Source organism: Panthera pardus, unplaced genomic scaffold, assembly GCF_024362965.1.
Source record: "Panthera pardus isolate Hobbes unplaced genomic scaffold, ASM2436296v1 HiC_scaffold_16, whole genome shotgun sequence".
Classification (NCBI taxonomy): domain Eukaryota; kingdom Metazoa; phylum Chordata; class Mammalia; order Carnivora; family Felidae; genus Panthera; species Panthera pardus.
In genome coordinates this window covers 2,860,036-2,880,214 of record NW_026526721.1, presented here as the reverse complement: position 1 = coordinate 2,880,214, position 20,179 = coordinate 2,860,036, and the positions used below count along the sequence as shown (strand labels likewise).

The 20,179-nt window shown below is 62.2% G+C and overlaps 1 protein-coding gene across 1 annotated transcript; it reads right to left on the bottom strand.

Annotated features, from left to right (window-relative positions):
• Positions 1 to 7,416: 7,416 nt before the first annotated feature.
• SIK1 (salt inducible kinase 1) lies at positions 7,417 to 19,186 on the bottom strand. The gene is made up of 14 exons (XM_019432723.2): positions 19,007 to 19,186; positions 17,848 to 18,018; positions 17,315 to 17,431; positions 14,844 to 14,907; positions 14,505 to 14,666; positions 14,217 to 14,341; positions 14,003 to 14,126; positions 13,313 to 13,536; positions 12,870 to 13,019; positions 12,272 to 12,394; positions 11,957 to 12,173; positions 11,080 to 11,358; positions 10,262 to 10,496; positions 7,417 to 9,850 (listed from the first exon to the last, which is right to left on the bottom strand). The coding sequence occupies exons 2-14, from the start codon at positions 18,001 to 18,003 to the stop codon at positions 9,490 to 9,492; spliced, it is 2,337 nt and encodes a 778-aa protein (XP_019288268.2). The 5' UTR covers positions 18,004 to 18,018; positions 19,007 to 19,186; the 3' UTR covers positions 7,417 to 9,489.
• Between the last annotated feature and the right edge of the window lie 993 nt (positions 19,187 to 20,179).

Sequence of the window (20,179 nt, the reverse complement as noted above, 5' to 3'; positions counted from 1 at the left end):
TACACCTGCAAAGACCCCGTTTCCAAATAAGGTCCCATCCACAGGTTGGGGGGTTGGGACATCAACATATTCTGGGGGACACAATGCAACCCACAACACCCTCTTCTTAAAAGGGAGGGAAGAATGGAAAGCATCACAAATAGGGACTTGCCTCTGGCCTGGGGCCCTAGCCATTGGGTCCTGCCTCCAGGCAGGGTCTCTTGGTGGTGGGGAGGGTGTCCACAGGGCTGTGAGAGCAAAGAAAATGGGGAGTCTCTCTTGGGGAGGGCCCGGAGAGTCCCATCACATCACCATCACCGTGTGGCTCTGGGGTCTGGCTGTCAGGTAAGCTGATGTGCCCGTCACCACTGCTGGCCCGGGAGGAGGGACCTGTGACCCTGTGGGGACAAAGTCTCTGTGCTTCCAGCCTGCCCTGTGCACAAGGATGAGGCTCTGGCCCTCTGAGCTGCAGGAGAAGCCTCAGGAATGGGAGGGAGAAGGGGGGCCCGGCTCTGAAGGGGTCGCAGCCTGAGAAACAGCAGCCCGGCCCCCACCCACCGGCCGCTCTCCCACCAGCTGCCCCCAACCCAGGCGAGGGGAGCAGTGACCCCGCAACACCAGAGAGCCTCAGATGACAGCTGTGCCCCAGCACCCCTCCCCTGTCCTGCTCTGACCCCTCGCCACTGACCACGGCAGCCCAGGGCGATGACCAGTCTCGACATCACCAGACCCCAGGGGCCTTCTCTCGATGGGGCTGGCGTCGGTAGGGTGCGTGTTGGGTGCACCCCTTCTCCCACTGCAGGACCTGGCTGTGCACCCCATCCAGAGGCATTTCCGCTGCCCCGCCCAAGCTTTACCGCCCCCAACACACTCTGGCCACGAGCCCTCGTGACCTGCCACGTACTCTTGGCCCCGTGGCCTCTGGGTGGGGTGGCTGTGGCGGGCAGTACCTCCCTGACCCCTGGCTCTCCCCTGCACCACCCAGCAGGTCCAGGGCGCTGCGAGCACTCGGGGCTCCCCGGTGGCCGAGGCCACGGCACACCTGCAGGAGGCGATAATCACCGCCCAACTCAGACAGGCAGACGACTTGGCCGCCGTGCCTGTTCAGGAAAATTAACTGGACCCCATACGGAGACCCATACGGAGAGGGAACTTGCCCAGTAAGTGTCTTAAATGCACGGGCCCAGAATGCTGCAGCACAACCTGCCTGCAACTTGGGGCCCAAGGGAGGTGGGCAGGGTCCCTAGGAGCTCGAGGTCTGGAGGGCTTCCGGGTGCTGGCCAGTGGGACTCCAGCCCCTCCAGCTGGGCTCCTATCCCCTCCATCTATCTATCATCTTCCACCCGGGGAGTCCCACCCTGCTGTCAGGAGGGGCCCCGGCTGGGGCTGACCGGAGAAACTGACTGGCCCTGTTGTGCCCTTGTGTGGCCCTGCACCTCGAGGCCAGCGATGGCCCGAGCTTGGAAGGCTGCCCAATGCCCGCTTGGGTGGTTGGACCCACCGCAGAAGCCTTTTCTTTCCCCCACTCGCTCTTTGGGGTCTTCTGATTGCCCAGTGAGAGGAGACAGACAGCCGGGGCACCAAGGGACCAGGGCCGGAAGCCAGGCTCCGCTGACCTGGGGCTGAAACCCCAGCCTCAAGGCCTCGGGGCCCTGGCCCCACCCTCCCTGCCCAGCGGGAGCTGAGACCTCGGCAGCCAGGCTGCAGATGTGAGGAAGAAGCTTCCCAGGGACGAATCACAGCAGCTCACGTTGGCCCGGTGTCCTCTGTGTCCTCTGAGAGCCTGGGGCACGTGCAGCTGTTGGCCGAGGGGCAGGTGGAAGGAGAGGCCACGGGCACAGCCGCACAGCAGGGAGATACTGGCTCCACAGTCCCGTCAGAACAAGGGAAGTCCTACGGACAGACAGGGCCCGACTTTCGTGCCAGGCGTGGAGCTTATGGAAAAGCGGACTCTCCTGTCCTCGCGAACACTTTATCTCCGTACCCACCGGGTAAAGAAGTTGTGCTTTTCACACTCCTGTCGTTGTTATCATAGAAATAAATGCTATACGAACACTGTTCTGCAAAACACAATGAAACTGGGCAGCTTCGTGGGAGCCCACAGCCTCCCGGACGCGAGGCGTGGCCGTGTGTCCACAGTGTGACCCGCGGAAGGTGGGCAGGGTGGAGGTGTGCCGCACCCCTTCTCCTTGCGGAGACAAAAGGGAGCAATCAAAACGCAGCCCCGCGGAAGACATGACAAGCCACAAAGGAGAGACAGCCCGGAAATGCGGAGCAAGACGGCCGATGGGACCCGACACGTTAGTTATGTGCGCGGTTAAAGGGGCAAACACACCGTGTAAAGAGCAGAGGTGGCGGACTGGGCTCCCATCCGAGACCCCAGGTTGGACCATCTACGGGAAACCCACCGGAAATAGAAAGACAGGCCGCACGTGTGCAAGCGGTAGATAAAACATCGCGCCCACACGGCGCTGACCGTACGGAAGCCGGACAGCGGTGGAAACACCAGGACAGACCTCGGAACAAGGGGGATCCACGGCCAGGAATCGCCCACAACGGAAGCACGGTCAGCTCGTCCAGGAGGCACGGCAGTCCTAAAAAGTAGGCAGCGGGTAAGGGAGAGCTTCAGAGTGTGCACGGCTAAGACGGACAGGGCGGAAGAAATGAACTCGCAGGTGTAACTGGTCGTGTCCACACCCGTCCCTCAAAAACAAATAAAAAAGGAAGACAAAATCAGGAGGATGTGCAGAACACAAACATCGGTCTCCCCCAGCTCGACTTCCCTGGTGGTTATGCTTACAGAGCATAAACAGCAGCGCACCGGAGGGTCACCCAGCGAACCTCGCGCCCGCCCGCAGAACAAGCCTCCGTGACACAGAGGACACGGCTGCAGATCCCGCAGACGATAAGAGGGGCCCGAGAGAATACGACGGACCTTGGAGAACTAAATCCGACAGCCCAGGAGAAATGCGCAAACGCCTTGGAAAACACAAGCTTCCGAAGCTCGCTCGAAAGTGGAACGGGGAATGTGCGTCGCTCTAAACGCAGTAATGAGATCGCATGTGTGATTTACAGCCCCCCCCCCCACCCCCCAACGCGGCTCCGGCCCCAAGCGCTCTCACTGACGAATTCCACCCAACGCTTAGCAGAGAGAGAATTCCGACTCTACACAAATATACAGACTCCATACAACTTGTAGAGAATGACAGGCTGACTCGAAAATTTATATGGAAATGCGAAGGACCCAGAAAAGCGAAACTCTTAGAGAAACAAGAACAAAATGACAAGACTTACACTACCCGACTCATCAAGACTTCAGAAATCACTTGATTTCTGACGAATGTTTCAAATTAATCCAGCAGGGCAAGGGAGCGTCTTGGCAATAAATGGTGCTGGGACAACTGGATATCCACAGAGGAAAAATAAGCCTCGACCGTTGTCCCAAAGCAGGCAACATTCATCCCAAGCAGGCAACATTCATCCCACATTTTGCAGATGTGGACCAAAAGCTAAAAGTGTGAGAAGCTTCCAGAAGGGAGCACAGGAGAGTCCCTCCACACTAGGAGCGGGGGTGGAGATCGCTTAGGACAGAGGAAGCACCAGAAAAGAGAAGGTGTGTTGGACCTCATAAAATTTAAAACTTTGAACTCCTCTCTTCCAACGAAACGCAGGCCACAGGTGGGAGAAATATTCTGCGTGTGTGCACAAATGTGCATATGTGCACGTGCACATGGGTAGATCTGTATGTATACATGTGTGCAGATACGTATACATGTATGTGTATATACACACACACGACGAAGAAACTCATATCAAAATATATAAGGGATTCCTACAACTCAATACTAAGAATTCAAACAACCAATTAAAAATTGGCAAAGACACGGGCGCCCGGGTGGCTCAGTCAGTTAAGCGTCTGACTCTTGATTTCGGCTCAGGTCATGGTCTCAAGGTTCATGGGATCGAGCCCCGTATCGGGCTCTGTGCTGACAACGCAGAGCCTGCTCGGGATTCTCTCTTTCCCTCTCTCTCTGCCCGCGCCCCCCGCCCCCAATAAATAAATAAACTTTTTTTTTTTTTTTAAACTGGCAAAGACTTAAGTAAACTTGAAACCTGGAACGACCCATAAGCACGTGAAAAGGTGTTGGCCATCACTGGCCATCAGGAAAACGCAAAATAAAACAATAAGGGACCCCTGCAGGCCTATCAGGATAGCTAACCGGGCCCTGTGAGTGCTGGTGAGGACGAGGGGCAGCCAGCGTGTTCTCCCGCTGCAGGGGGGACTCGCGTCACAGCTCGGCAGCTTTTACGACGTTGACAGCCATCGTGCCACGGGACACGGCCGCTGTGCCTGTGTCCCCACTACCCGAGAGAAAAGGACGCTCACACAAACGCTTGGACGCGAAGATTCCCAGCGGTGGCACCCGCGGCAGCTCGCACCGGAAACGGCCCGGCTGTCCGCCGACTGCGGAGGGACCACAGACGCTGGCCCAGCGAGCGCGGCTCCGCAGCGAGAGAGGCTGAGGCCCCAGCGGGCGACGCCTGCACGAGCCGCCACGCGACGATCGGAGGCGCACGCGGCACGGACCGTCTGCAGGAAATTCTAGAAAGTGCAGAACTAGTCCACGGTGACGGAGACCAGGCCTCGGCCGCCTGAGGCCCGGGGAACGGGAAGGGCCCCCGCAAAGGACCCAGGGGCTTTCTGGGAGGCGGCAGTGACGGGCGGGCTGGGTTTGGCGGCGGCGGCTGGCAGAGCTCCTCGAGCCACACGCTCAGTCCGGATGGGTGAGTCCCGCTGTGTGTCCCCTGCAGCTCAGCAGAGCTGGCTTGTTCTGGGGACGCGCCGTTCTGTGGGAGGCTCCCGCCCCGTGCTCCCCACAGTCTTCGATCCGTGGTCCAGTGGGACCTACGAGCCCCCGCTTTCCTTGAGCCCTCGTGGCCGGAAGTGGACACCCTTGGTGAAGGCAGGAAGACGCCTGGGTCCACGTTTCCGACAACACCCTTGAGAGGAACGGCGGTGCCTCGAGCGAGCTGGGTCCACCGACGCCGCCTCCCTCCCGGGCGCCCCGCCGCTCCCGGCTGTGGCGACGTCGCAGGCGACGCTGTGCTCACGGAGCGCCCGCCGTGTGCCGGGCGCTGTGCGAAGCGGTTCTCGCAGTAGGCGGTGTTCGCTCAACCCCGAGAAGTACACCGTGTGGTCACGCACGCCGTCTTGACAGCAGAAAGCCGGGCATGGCTCGGCCCTGTCCGCCGCCACAGGCCTGGAAGACTGCCGCGCGGATCACATCTGGGCGCATCCGACAGCAGAGGCCGCCTTCTGGGGCCCCCGTGCTCCTCCGCGCGCTGGGCTCAGCTGCCCCTGGGTCTGCCGCGGTCACGGCCCCGGGCAGTACCCGGACCCCCGCCAGAGCGACCAGGAGGCGGAAACTCTGAACCCCCAGCGTGCCCGGCACTCGGGTGCGCCAAAGCACAGGTGAGCCTGGCCACACCCCAACGGGGCAGCGCCCGAGCGGGAGAGGCCCTCGTGGCACAGAGCAAGATGCAGGCAGCGGGGCCGGGCGAGGGTCCCCAACAGGCTGGCGGGCCTGGGCCAGGCCCATGGCCGCCCTGGCCCTCTCTCCGAGGGGCCGGAATGACTCCCGAGCAGATCGCTCAGCCCGGCCGGATGGTAGCCCCACGAGACATCCGCGGGGCTCCCCAGGCGGGGGGCTCCGACTTCCAGCCTGGGAGTTCCAGAAGCGCCACTTCATGACGACGACGACGGGAGTGCCCCACAGAAACAACCCAGTGTGAACTTGGGATCTCAGCGGGCGGCGGTCTGGCTGCTCGAGGTGTCCTAGGCGTGGGACGGGATGCGGCCGGCCCGTAAGGAGCCCAGCCGGGGAGCCGTGGGCCGCGCGTGTCGGTTGCACACCCGTTAGTCTCTTCCGAAGCTGGTGTCCCCCTCAGGGACCCCCCACTGCCGGGGGTCGCAGAGCCCACTCGGGGGCGCACACGGCGAGGCCGAGCCCCCACACACATCAGGGGCCCCCCAACACCCAGAGCCGCGGCTCGGTTCCGGGCGTTGTAGCCGTTCCCACGCAAGCAGCATAACCACCCCACTGCCGCTGCCAGCCCGGCCTCCTGCCCACAGCGCAAGTGCCACCCCGGGCTTGAGTGGCCGGGCCGAGGGGTCATCCCCACGCCGGCTGATGGACCCCGACTCTTCTGGGGACTCCTGCGGGTCCCAGCCTGCTGTCCTCTGTCCCGTGTCCTGCTGTTCCGCCACGGGGAAGCTTCTTGTCCACGTCGGGCCTCTCCCCGAGAGAATCTATTTCCCTCTCATTATGGTGAAACGCGGTTAACGTCAAAGTTACCACGTTAACCATTTTCAAGTGCCCAGTTCTGTGGCCTTCGGTCCATTCACGTTGCCATACAACCGTCACTTCCATCCATCTCCAGAACCTTCTACCTTCCCCACACTGAAGTCTGTCCCCAGAGAGCACGGATTCTCCCTCCCCCTCCCCCAGCCCCTGGCTCCCACCCATCCCCCTTCTGTGTCTACGGTTCTGCTGCTTGAGGTCCCCGCGTAAGTGTCCCTGGTGTAACGTCCTCAGACTCATCGTGTTACAGCAGGCGTCGGTTCCTGTCCTTTCTATGGCTACTCTTCACGTGCCACCGGACGTCACGTCCATCGCCTTGTCAACGGGTGTGTGGCTGCTTCCGTCCCTCGGTCTCTGAGTCGCCGTAATGAACAGAGGCGCCAGTGGGGTCTCTGCCAGAGGTCGGGGCCCACGCCCACCAGCGGAAGGACACGGTGGCTCTCACTCGGTGGGGCTCCGCCAGACCGCGCCACCCTCTCCCGCGAGCAGCGCACGCGGGTGCTGATGGCAACCTCACATGTTTTTGTTTTTGGCGATGACCATCCTAATGGGTGTAAAGAGACTGACAAACTTTCTTTAACCCAAAGGCATTTGCCAGGGAATCAAAATGAAGGGACCCCTGTGCTCTGTGAGCAGCCATGTCTCTCTTATTGCTAGAAGTTCGTAAAGCCGGTTTGAAGAGACTGGGAGAGTCTGGCCGTGAGGGTCTTCCAAATGTTTGGTTCACGAGTGGATTCGCTGAGCGTTACCGGGGAGGGAGGGAGGAGGAAGGAGTGTATGGCACCCTGGGAGGGGAGGAACCCACTGGAAACAGGCCGGGCTGGAGATGCCACCCGGGGAGGGGGGACCGGCAGGGCCGGGGCGCGCTCAGCCCCAGGCCGCCCCTTCCCGCGCCCTGCCCTGAGCGCCCAGCGCCCAGTGGGTCGCTACTTCCGGGGGAGGGCGGCTCCTGGCGGCCAGGCTGGCGGGGGAGCTGGTGCCACCGCCCCCTCTCTCAGATCTGCAACCGGAGGGCGGCGGGAGGAAGCGGCTGGGAAGGACGGCACTCCCACAGAGACGAGCACGGGGAAAAGGCAAGGTTCTTCCCCCAAATATTTTATTTAAATATTAAATTAAAAAAACATACACCCGCTAATCATTTGGCATACATTTCTCATGTTAACATAAGAAATAAAATAATTAATTCCGTTGCAGTAAAAAAAAAAAAACCAAACAAACCAAACTTTGTACACCTTAATCGGGTGCCGTGGCGCCTTCGCACAGGCTACAGCCGCCAGTCTGCGCACCGGCGCTGCGGAGAAAGTACAGGACGCACGTCGCACACACCTAAACACACGACGCAGAGACACGACTCACAGCCAGAAAGAAAACCTCCGTGAAAGTAAAGTGCTTGTCACGGCTCTGAGGCCTTTGATCTGTGGCGTCACGACAGCAAGGAGTCTAGCGAGGGGACCCCGGTCTCGGGGGGAGTCGGCCGCGCCGCCTCTGTGGGTCCGGAGGCCCGGACGCCCCCGGGGCCCTCGTTACAAGTCAGCAGGAGGCTTTGGTGATTTCTCTGTGGCCAGGCGCGAGGACGGTGCCTTCCCCGACTCTCCGGCGACAGCCACGGGGAGGTAGCAGCAGCGGCCGTGGCAGGGCCGGTGGCCGGTAGCAGGAAGCCTGGCAGATGCGGACACGCAGGCTGCGGTCCCCCGTGCACGCAGCCGGCCCCCTGCCCTCTAGGAGCCCGGGGGGGGGGGTGTCCTCGGCTTCTCCCAGCGCCCTCCTCTCCCCTGTTAATACTGTAGGTTGTAAGAGCCAAAGTGAGCTGAAGGCACCTGGGTCGGGTCAAGGGACGGGTACTGACTGGTGCAGAGGGGGTGAGGCCTGCCGCCCGCCCCCTCGGGTGGCTTCCGACCCGAGTTCACCCTCCAGGTGAGGACGCACCTCGTCTCCCCCCTCCGCGCCGACCTGGTGCCGGTGCTTGCTAACGTTACCAGAGAGCAAAAGTGACACCAGGAACACAGAAGTGTAGTAAAAAATATAAAAAATAAGTAGTGTCTGTTTGTCTATTTATATACATGGACAATATCTGCTTTAAAAAAGGAACAAAGCTTGAACAACACTGATCTGACCTCTCATTGCGGTATTCTCGAACGAAAGCCTGACGTGTGCGGCCCGGATGAGGCAGGGCTACCACGGGCCACGGCCCGGTGGCGGCAGGCGGGCGGGGCCGCGCCCCCGTGCCCCCGCTTTCCGCCTGCCCCTGCCCGACGGCCACACCTGGCCGTATTGCACACCCCCCGCCCTGGTCAGTTGTTCATTTTGGACCCTGATAATGAAATGCATAAAAACTTAAATTAGCAGCGGAAATAAGATGGGCGGCAGGAAGAAACCTCTCCGGGGCCCTCCGAGGCACGTGGGGGTCTGAAGCCACGTGATCCAGGCCGGAGCCCCAACCTCAGTCACCCACGGCTTCTAGTCTCTTCCTACGGCTCCTCTGAAGGATCCTGGAAACCGACCTCGAGCAGTTGACAAAAGTTCTCATCTAAAATAAGAAAACACCATCCTTGGGGTTCTGATTTCAGGGTAGAGAATTCCAGGAATTTGTAGATTATTTTCTCCTGGGCCGGCCAACAGAGCCTTTTTAAAAAAACTGATACATAAAGTAGAAAGTTCACAGTCCTCGTTTTGAAGCGTAAATGTTTCGGGGAGTGGAGAATCGTTAACCAAAACAAACAAAAAAGGCTACTAAACACACGCGCACGCACGCGGATGGACACGCGGCCCACGCCACGGTCTCTCCCGAGGCAAGCCCCGCGTGGCCCCCGTGGCCCCCTCCCGCCGCCCCGACCGCAGTGGCGCTGGCCAGTCCAGCCAAGCCCTGTCGCCTCTCACCCCGCCGCCCTCCTTCCCCTTCCCGTCCACCCACCCTGGCACGCCCCTCAATTATTATTTTTCTTCAGAAAGTTTCCAGGCCCTGCTCAGAGTTGCATTTGCTCAGTGCGAGGGAAAAAGTAAAACCGAGAAGAAAGTAAAAAGCCAGAACACCAGACGTATTGCTTGTTTCGCTTCTAGAAACTTATTGGCTTCGAGTCCGGAAACGTCTTCACATACTCTGAAATTATTGCTTCGAAGGGCCGGCCGGCCCGAGCCGCGGGCGGGGTCCTCACTGCACCAGCACGAAGGTGCCCAGCCGGCCCGAGGTCAGGTCCTCTATCTCACAGTCCGCCTGCGGCAGCCCCGCGGCCACAAAGCTCGGGGGCAGCGTGGCGGCGGGCAGCGGGGCTGTGGCGCTGCCGATGTGCAGGTGGGTGTCCAGCAGCTGGGCCGCCGCCGCCACCGGGGAGCCCCCCGCCTGCAGGAAGTGGGGCGGCAGCAGCGGGCCGGGCGCCAGCCCCAGCTCCTTCTGGAGTCCCGACACAAGGAGCGTGCCGTCGCACGGGGCGAGGACCAGCGGGGCCGGGGGCGGCTGGGGGGCCTGCTGGCAGCCGGGCGGGCCCGCCGGGTGGTGCTGGAGCTGGAGCAACCTGGAGGGAGGGAGGGGGCGGGTCAGCCGCCGGCTGGGGCTGCTCCCCACACGCGAGGCTGTGCGTGACTAATCCCTGAGCAATTCCTGACATTTCCATTCTCCGTCTTGCTTCTGCGGCAGCTCAGAGATGCCAACCAGACGCGACGTTCTTATTCGCTGCCCCCCCCCCCCCCGCCCCCCACTCACGGGCGGGCTTCAAAGTGAGGAAGGCCGACTGCTCCCCCCCCTCCGCCCCCGTCCGCCGGAACGAGGCCCCACCGGCGGATCCCCCCCCACTAGGGGCCGGCAGGTGCACGCGTCTGATTCCACGGAGAGGGCGAGGAGCTCCCGAGATAAGGTTACTCCAGAAACCCAGACGTCCTCGAGCCCTCCCCGGGGGGCGGTCACGGGAGCGAGGCGGGGGGCGTACCTCTGCTGGTGTAGGACCTCTTCCAGCAGGCTCCGGCCCTCCCGGCTGCCGGCCCCGCCGCCGTGCGGGCCCGGGCTCGGCGCGGGCAGCTGGAAGGCGCTCAGGCCGCCCCTCGTGGCCCGGCTGGAGGAGGAGGGCGGGCACACCTGGCGAGCCAGCCCCTTGATCTTGTTCAGGCCCAGGAGCCCTTTGGCCCTCGTGCTCTTCCTCAGCTGCTGCCGGAAGGCTTTCAGCCCTGGGGGGTGCAAAATCAAGCCGGTCCGTGGGTGGCCCGCAGACCCCGGGCCGGCGTGAGCAGGGAGGGACCCCATGCAAACGTGAAGGCATGAACGGATTGCTTTCCCGTGGGGGTTGAGGGCACTCTCTGGTCATCCGATCGGATGACCCCTCCCGGGGCTAAGTCCTCTTTTCTTCAGAGTTTGGTTTGGGGCAGCAGCTCCAACCCCGAACGAGTCTGGGCAGGGGGTCCTCTGGGGACGGAGGCACGAGCGGGGCGGTGGGCTGAGGGAGGGAGCCCAGGCAGGCAGGTGGGGGCTGCCTCTGTGGAGGGTCCCTCCCTGACCTGTCCCCTCCTCCAGGTGAGGCGCTGCGGCCTGGCATCCAAGTGTCTCCTGGGCTTTTAGGACCAGCCACTAGGAGACCCTGTGAGTTCGTCCCAGAAGACAGGGACACCTAGAGCCTGGGAGCTCTGCTGCTCCGTCCAGGCCCGGCCAGAGACTCGGGGCACGCCATCTGCACCGGGACAGGGTGACACCCTCCCAGGGGCACACACAGCACCTTCTGGGACAGGTGGAAGGGGAGCAGGAAAGGTTAGTCACCTTGAGTGAGCGAGGTGTCCGATGCCCTCCGGCCTTCCTGGAAGCTGATGGGGAGCAGAGTGACCCCTCCTGGGGCCCCCTGAGCCTGCAGCACTGGGGTGGCAGACTGGGCCCCCAGGAGCGGTGAGGCCAGTCTGAGAGGGGAACAGGTGCCCACCAGCCCCTGGGCGGCCAGGCGTCCACTGAGCCCCGCTGGGCCGTCGCCGGCCGAGAAGGTCAAGCAGCTGTCGGAACTGGTGCCCTCCGAAGGGCTCGCGGCGGAGGAGGAGACGACGATACCTGCAGAAGAAGCACGCGCTCTTGAGGGGCCTGACGCTCCCCAAGGCCAGAAGCAACCCACAGCACCCAAGTTTTCACCGGAAGTCAGAGGAAAGAACGGGCACGGACACTTTCTCCGTGCCTGGTGCACGGCCCCTGGGTCTTGGGACAGCCCGTGGGGCCAGCTGACAGGGGCAGACGGCGGTACTGGCCTCCCTGTGCCTGCCCTCAACATGGGGCAGGAGTCTATGACGGCCAGAGGCTGTCAGAGGCGTCTGGGAGCCATGATGGTGGCCGGCCACCTTGAGGGTGCGGCTGCCGCCGTAGCTGACCGGTGGGGCTCAGACAAGGACACACGGGGGCCTGGGCTGCGGACCGGCCCTTCCGGCCCCCGGGGGCAGCTAAACCCCAAGCTGTCCTGCCACCGAAGGACCACGTGCAGTCTCGAAGTAGGATCTGCGTGGCCTCGGGGTTAGAGCAAAAGGCAAATCCGGACAAGGGCAATCAGACGCCCACCAGCCAATAAGGTGCACTCTCCATCGGCCGGTCAGAGTCTCCACCGCACGCCCGCCCCCTGGCCGGTGCCCCGGGCCGCGTTCCTGCCCCACCGGGCACTTACACGGAGGGGCACTCGGGGAGAAGCAGGTGGAGACCTCGGCCAGCGTGTGCCTCCGGCCTGTGCCGCCGGACAGGGGCTCCTGCGGCTCCCGCTCCTCCTCCAGGCCCTGGCCCTGCCTGACCTCCTCACTGATGCTCGCGTCTAGCAGGCCGCTCGGGGAGATGGGGCGATTCCGGAACACTCCGTTGCAGTTGGCGTCCAGGGGGAAGAGCAAGGGCTGGGGGGACAGACACAGACCCGTAACTCCTGGGGCTCCATGGGACGCGGCTGGGAGAGCCCCTCCCACGCGACGGCTGCCCAGTGTAGATCACACACCTGGAGTGAGCTGAGGGGGTCACAGTCCGCGTCCACCTGCAAGACAGACTGCCCGAAGGCCTGGGGCTGTGGGCACAGCAGGGAGGGCTGGAAAGAGTCACCAGACAGGCCTTCCTGAGGCACCTGCGGGCAGGCAGAGGACAGACGTCAGCAGGGAGGTAGCTTTGGGGACAACCGCAGACAGCGTCACTAGGAAGGCCCCACTGGCTTTGCCACGGGGCTGACAGGTCAGTCACCGGCTGCCTGGGCTCAGGACACATGCACCTTCCTCTCCAAGGCCATGCCGCCCAGGGTGACCAGGGGAAGGTGTCAGGAGGCCAGACCGGGGACAGTTAAGGAACAAGTGGCTGCAGGGTAGTGCCTGACCCGCAGCGGAGCGGCCGGCACCCCCTCTCCTCCGTGTAGCCTCTGGTTCGTGGCTCCCACAGGAACCCCCCCCCCCCCCCAACCCCCATGCCGCACGGGCAGGAGACGGGACCCGGGGGCCGGCGGGCTCAGCGGGCATCTCAGTCCCGGGCCCGTCTGGGTGAGGGACCGTAACTGGCGGGCGTGGGGGTGCACAGTCTGGGCAGAGCTCGGGAAGGAGGCTCCCCCCCACCTCAAAGCCGCCGAGATCCGAGCTGCGCGGCCTCTGCTGCCGGGCCGGGCCGGGCCGCGCCGACGGCTGTGTGTGCCGATGCTCCTTCAGCCGCTCGAGGAGGAGGTAATAAATGGCGGCAAAGTGGTTGTAGCTGCTGTTCTGCAGCGACTGCAGGAGGCAGAGGGAAGCGGGGTCAGAGCGGGGCCGGCACGGGGAAGAGCGGGGCGACAGGGCTCCGCGGCGGGCGGTGCCTCCGACGCTTCCCGAGCGGCTGAGGCTCCCTGACAGGCCTGTTCCCAGGGTTATTCCTGGGTGGCCGAGAATATCCTTTAGAGGAGTGGACAGCTGGCCCTTAAATTAGCCCACGTTCCCGTTTCAACTCGACTGGCGAGTGCCTGCTTTTCCTCGGAGTGAGCGCCTCTCCCGTCCAAGCCCGCGCGAGGCCAGGCGGTGGCCCTCACCTCCACGGTCCTCTGCCGGTCGATGCCCAGGGTGTGCATGATCCCCAACACCTGCTCGTCGTAGCGGCCCAGGCTGGCGTTGTAGCTGAGCGCGGAGAAGGCCGTGCAGGCCTGCCGCGGCACCGGGGGCTCGGCCTGCATCCACCTGTGCTGCCGGATCTGGGCGATGGTGATGCGCTTGCTGGGGTCCACCACCAGCATGCGGCGGATCAGCGTCTCACAGTCTGGGGGTGAGGGAGGCCCGCTGAGCCCGGCGGCCCCCCTGCGTGCTCCCACCACCGCCCAGCTGGGGACCAGGCTCCCCTCCTGCGCGCGACACACGAGTGACCGTCCTAAAGGACGCCGAGACCGGGGGCAGTGGCCCCGGGCTGCCACTCAGGACCCGCCGCCAGGAGAGCCAGCAATCGAGGGGACGGGGTCCTGCCGACCTGCCCCCGACCGAGGACCAGGCCGGCCGGCATCCCAGAGACTAGGCCCTCTGGGGGGGGGGGTGGGGGGGGGGGGAACCGCAGAGCCGAGGCCCCGCCCCACAAGTAGGGCACTGAGGAAACACCCAGTGGGCAGGGAAACAGCCCGCGGTAACGCGGGGCTGACTCACGGACCTGACGGCACACCCAGACACCGTGGGGCAGGCGTTTCGGGAACTAAACCCCCGCCCCCTCTGCAAGCCCCTCGTCCCGCGTCGCCCACCTTGAGACATAAAGAACGGGATACGGAAGCGGCCCTCCAGCACCCGCTGCCGCAGCGCCGGCAGGTTGGGTCCGTCGAAGGGGAGCGACCCGCACACCAGCACGTACAGCACGACGCCGAGGCTCTGCAAAGACCACACGGCCTGGGGTCAGCGCCCGCACGCCCGCGGCCGGGGCCCTGGCGTCTGACGCGCGCCGCCCACGCGGGCTCCTACCCAGATGTCCAGCTGGGGGCCTTCGTACTCCTTCCCCTCAAAGACTTCTGGGGCCGCGTACGGGGGGCTCCCACACCACGTGGACAGGGGCTCTCCTGACTTGTAGAAATTCCCAAATCCAAAATCTGAGGGACAGGAAAACGGACGGTGAGGTCACGGCGGCAACGGCAGGGCCACGGACAGAAAGGTGCGCGCGCCCACCGCGGGGGGCCTCGTGGGCCCTTAGGAGACGGCGCTTCCCGGGCCCGGGGACCGCCCCCCGCCCCCCAGCCCCGGGGGGCCCCTTGCCTGCCAGCTTGATGTCCATGCTGCCGTCCAGCAGCAGGTTCTCGGTCTTCAGGTCCCGGTGGACGATGTGGTGGCTGTGGCAGTACTCCACGGCGGACAGAATCTGCCAGAATTTCTTCCGTGCTTCGTTCTCGCTGAGGTGCCCGTTGGAGGTCAGATAATCTGAGGAGTGACAAGCCGAAGCTCCAGCCCTAACGTCCAGAGGCCTGGCCGTCGTCTGGAGCGCGAGTGAGGAAAGCCGTACGACTTAAAGACGGGCAGACCCAAATGCTGGGGGGCGGATTCCTGACCAGTTCTACCCTCTGCTTTCAACAGATGTTACAGACAGGCGTGACTCACCAAACATTTCTCCATTTTTCGCGAATTCGGTGACAATGTAAAGCATATCCTTTGTCTCCATAACCTAAAAACACAAAGACCTAACGTTTAACCACACGGGAACAGAACATGCCAACGGTATAAATAATCTACTCGAACCCCAGTAAATTTTTAACTTCCCCAAGGATGAGTGTATCCGTTATCTTTCAAAAGGAAAGAAAATAAACACTTCTGTGTTAAAGAAACAGATACGGGGGTTCCTATTCAGGAAAAGAATTTAAAACATCAGAGGTGAATTCCTCACTAACCTGTCTATCCGAATGCACTAGAACCTTCCCGTATCACCGTGTCAACGCAACTGCCTCACCCACCCGCCGGCTCTGTGAGGCCTCAGAGGTCTGACACCCGCAGCATGCACCGCTAGGGCTTTCTTCTAGAAGCCTAGCAGGCAACAGATGATTCAGGCCAGCGCAAGCTGAATAATAGATAACGAACACCCCTTCCCCCTTGCGCTATTGACATGATAAATTGGGCGCTGAGAAGCGGGTTCTGCCAGGCTAAGCTACGACAGACTGCTCTTTATACGGCAAACCCCTCAGCATGTGTCAGCAGCAACAGCCGAGGTCAAACACACCCTGCAGGCTCCCTTACGGGTCGAGAATTTTACTTCACTGTGCAAACAATTTTAAAAAAGAGTTGAAAATACAGCTAGCTAAGAAACAAGGTGCATTTCACATCTTTGGTCCTAAAAGAAGGAAATCCAACTCCTTCCCAGGTGTTTTACAAGATTTCAAAGGGAGACACAGAGACAATACGTGCTCACAGGAACAGATTTCTTTAGGGTTCGAAATACAGTTTTTCCGTAAAAAAGACACTTCAAAGGCAACTGGTTTAGGCCGTAAATCTAACAAGACAGCAAACACAGTATGTTTGACCAAGAATCTCCAGTGTCCTGAAGTGTCCTGGCCCTCCACGTGTGCGGTAGAGGCCTGAGCAGGAAGGCCGAGGTTCGTCCCTCTCCTCAGTTCAAAAGAGAGCCGGAGAAAGAATTAAGAGTAAACGTGTTTGGGGTGTTGGGAAACCTCCAGGCAAGAGTGTAGTGTCTCGGCAAGGTTCTGGGGCCTGGGCCAGCTGGATGAGAGTTAGACACCAGTGTAAAACCCCGAGGAATGATACGCATTGCTGTCCCTATCCCGTCCGAACAGTTAAAGCGACCCAGACAGCACCGAGAGGTTTCACTCCGCGAAAGGACCTCTCACTCTGATGCTGGGGGCGATGTGCTGTCTAACTGGGCTGCTCCACACAATGGGCCAGGAGAGGGACAGGAAGACCAGGAAGGTACACTCTGGCTCATCCCTCCAGCAAAGTCAAAAACAGGGCTCGGGCCACTCCTGCGGAAACAGGCCAGGCACATTTCTCAGGCACTGACATCAGCGGCCACGGAGGAAACTTCTTATCAAAGCAGCACAACTAAAAATGACACAGAAACAAAACACAAACCCGAGCGTATGGTGGAGGGCTGATGACCGCACTCAGTGACTCTAAGTGAACTGTCATTCAGGGGAACACAAGCCCGGTGACACTACTTCCGTGGGACAGTCTTCTCTTCTAACGCCCTCTCCTGCCACACTGCCCGCCGAGCCTCGCCGTGGGCACACACACACCCGCGCCGTCCCGTGTTCCTCTCAGATTCAGGAGGCTTCACGAGAATCCCCAGAAGGAACTTACACCCGGCACAGCTGGATGAAATACCGAGCATTTGCAAAAAACGTAGCAGCCGGCATCTCATCTGCAGAAGCGGTCGGCTAAGAGTTGCTTTACTGCGCTCATTAAATCAGCGCTTGTAATATTCCAGAGATATGATTTATTAGTTAAAACACGGTAACGACAATAAAGTCACCAAACAAACCGACAGACGGATAGGGCGAGGCATGTTCTTAACGCGGATTCAATGACAAGTTCTCTGTTCTCACCATGGCAAAAGTATTTTCATCTCTCCGTTTTTGACGGAAGAGTTGAAACGGGAAGACAAATGCTTTTACTGCTGCCTTTGCAAAGAGTTCACGGAAACTGGTAAACGCAGCCGGTTTTAAAGTTGAATAATCATCTGCAAAGGGGGAAGCGACTCCTTCCACTAAAATCTGTCCTATGCTAAATGCTTGACATGAGACAATACCTACGTCTGGTTGTTTGTTTTCTTAGGAAAGCGAATCTAACAACCGACCTCTACGCATTTAAAACTGGAGCGAATGACAATACGAAATAAAATTTTAATGAGGCAAATCTCAGTTATGATCCAAAAGCAAGAATATAGTTGAAAACGCATCTGAAGAGCTTACAAAAATCAATCTATTTACCTTACACAGCCAACCCCCTGCCTCCCACACACACCCAAAGAGAGGGGCAAAATTCAGAATCGCAGGCTTATTGTTGAAAATAAAAGGTAACACACTTGCCAGAAGTCACAGCAAAAGGCAAACTTGAGTCCTTACCTGATAAAGCTTTATGATGTGAGGATGATTCAGAAGCTTCATGATCTGAACCTCACGATATATTTTCTCCAAATTACTGGAGTCTAATCGAGTTTTATCGATTATTTTTATTGCAACCTACAGTTTAAAAGAAAGGATATTTTTGTCCCCAAACAAACGCCTTTCATTGACACATTTGGTTTTTTGCAGCTTAATTTCTGTAACACTTTATGTCCCCAAAGGTCACAAAAAGTTGGGGGAAAAAAAAAAAGTCACCATTAATGGTACTTAAAGTTAAGGAAGTATCTTAAATGTCTTCTAGCTCCCTTTACAGGGCCTCGGCCTGGATCCCAGAGCCCCACACTCCTGGGTCATTACTCTCTCTGCTGTCCCCTAAGATTTGTCGAAATTATTCAGAATCATAACATAAAGCATTTTCTCCTCGAGGAACTGAGAACTGTCAGCACTGAGACATTGCACGATGAACCCTGAGGACAGGGAAACCACCCAGCCGCCCCCAAGGAGGGTCCTCACAGGCCAGGTCTGGCACACACCTGGGTTTTGGTGACTCGATGCCGGGCCAGCTTCACGACGGCGAAATTGCCCTTGCCCAGGGTCCTCTCGACGTCGTAGAAGCCCACCCGGAGGGGCTTCTGCTGGCTCTGGCCGGAGCCCGCGGGGGCCGCACTCAACTCCGACATGATCACCATGGCTCCGGGGCGCACCTGCGGGCCACCCGGGAGCGCACTCAACACCGGACCTGCCTGACCCGACGGGGGGGGGGGGGGGGGGGGGGGCGGCTCCCTCTCCCCGCCGCCCCCTCACTCTGCTCCTTTCTAAACACCTCACCTCGCCGGGCGCTTGCCCGCTCCCACGCCCGCTCCCACGCCCGCTCCCGACACTCCGGCTCCCAAGACCCCCAGCCCTTCGGGCGTGTGGACCCCTTCACCCTGCGATCCGCGGTCGACTCCATCCCGACCCCTCAGCCCCCCCGGGCGCGTGGGCCCGCTCCCACCCTCACCGCCCCCTGCCGGTCCTCTGCTCCATCCCGACCCCCGACACCCCAGCCCCGTAGGGCGCCTGGACCCGCTCCCACCCGCCGCCCGCGGTCTTTCTCCATCCCGACCCCCGACCCCCCCAGCCCCGCAGGGCGCCTGGACCCGCTCCCACCCGCCGCCCTGGGGACACTCCATCCCGACCCCCAGATCCCTTCAGCCCCGCGGGGTGTATAACCCGTTCCCCCGCCGCCCGCTCCATCCCGACCCCCGACCTGCAGCCCAGCGGGGCGCGGGGCCCGGCTCCCACCCCGCCGCCCGGGATCCGCTCTACACCGACCCCGGGCCCCCAGTCCGGCAGGGTGTGTAACCCGCTCCCACGCCGCCTGCGGCCGGCTGCATGCCGATCCCCGGACCCCCAGCCCCGCAGGGCGCCGGGACGCGCTCCCACCCCGCCGCCCGCGGTCCGCTCCATCCCAACCCCCGGAGCCCCAGTTCCGTGGGGCCGGTGGACCCGCTCCCACGCCGCCCGCCCCACAACAAAGGGGAGCCCGGCGGCGGCGGGGCGAGCGGCGTCCCGCTCCGAGACCCCCACGCGCGCGCCTTCGGGCCCCGGAGCCCGGAGCGGCGGTCGGAAACCAGAGCCCGGGAGCTCCGGAGCCCCGGCCCGGCCGCCGCGAGCCCGGCGGCGGCCACCCCGGCCTCGCCGCCGCCTCACCTCCGCCGCCCTCCGAGTGCCGAGGCCCGGCCGCCGCTCTCCCCGCGGCCCCCGCCGCCCGCTCGGTCGCTCGCGCTGCTCGGGCGCCTGCTTCTCGAGCGCCTGCTTCTCGGGCCGCCGCCGCCGCCGCCGCCCGGGCCGCGCCGCATGTCAGCTCTGAGGCCGCGCGGCGCGCTCGGGCCGCACGCGCCGCCCGCCGCGGGCTCCGCCCCGGCCCCGCCCCGGCCCCGCCTCCGGCCCGCCCCCGGCCCTGCCGCGTCGGCCCCGCCCCGCCCCGCCGGCCCCGCCCCCGCCGCCGCCGCCGCCGGATTGATACATCCCCATTGACGTCGCTTTGACGCCAGAGCGACGCGCGGCCGAGCGCCAGGCGAAGGGAGAGCGGGAGATCGGGCGGTTGCCAAGAGACTGGCGGCTCTGACGCGCGAGCTGATGGGGCCGTCGCCCTGGCGACCGCGGGGCGGTGACGTCAGGGGCGCCGGCCGCCCGAGGCCCGCCGAGGCCCGCCGTCCCGCCCGCGCTCGCGTTCCCGCCGGCGCGCGCCCCCTACCGGGCGCCTCGGGCGCTGCAGGCGGCTCGGCCTCCAGTCCCGGGGTGCAGTTCTCCGTCTGCTAGCGCGCGCAGCCGCCCTGGCGCGGCGCCCCCACTTCTCGCGCTCTTCCCAAAGGCTTGGTTCTGGGGCATTTCCCAACCCCCCGGAAGTGTAGCACCGCGGTTGCTGCGTCCTCTTTGGACCCGTAGTCCGGGGTCCCCGTTATCGGGGTACACGGCCGCAATTTCTGTCGAAAGTCCTCGGACTTGGCACCTCTATTAGGAGAAGTAGCAGGTGGGGCTCGGGAAAGCTCGCAGACTCACAGAATAGGGCCACACGGGATGCCAGGTGCCAGCCCGCCAGCTCCCACTCCCCGAATTGCGCCCCCCCACCCCCCCCCCCCCCGCATCCCAGAGAAGCGCCAGCACCCCCAGGGACCCTCTGGGGCTCGGCAGCTGCAGACACGCAAGACCTGGGGGCAGCCCAACTCCGGTTACCTTTGTTCTGCACAAATCTATTGTTTAGCGAGTGAGAAACTTAAACACAGGAAACCTGGGCAGCATCTTCTGGCACGGGGAGCCCCGGGTGGGATGGGTCGGGTTCTCGTCCTGGTTTTGCCCTCCGCCTCCGCAAGGCGCGCCAGT

What these genes read in the sequence shown, in the direction of transcription:
- SIK1 (XM_019432723.2), bottom strand. Translation starts at nt 18,003, where the DNA reads ATGGTGATCATGTCGGAGTTGAGTGCGGCCCCCGCGGGCTCCGGCCAG. An exon ending in ACATCATAAAGCTTTATCAG is followed by an intron (nt 14,908 to 17,314) that starts GTAAGGACTCAA and finishes TTGTGTTTTTAG; the next exon opens with GTTATGGAGACAAAGGATAT. An exon ending in ACCCCCTCAGCTCACTCCAG is followed by an intron (nt 12,174 to 12,271) that starts GTGTGTGATCTA and finishes CTGTCCCCCCAG; the next exon opens with CCCTTGCTCTTCCCCCTGGA.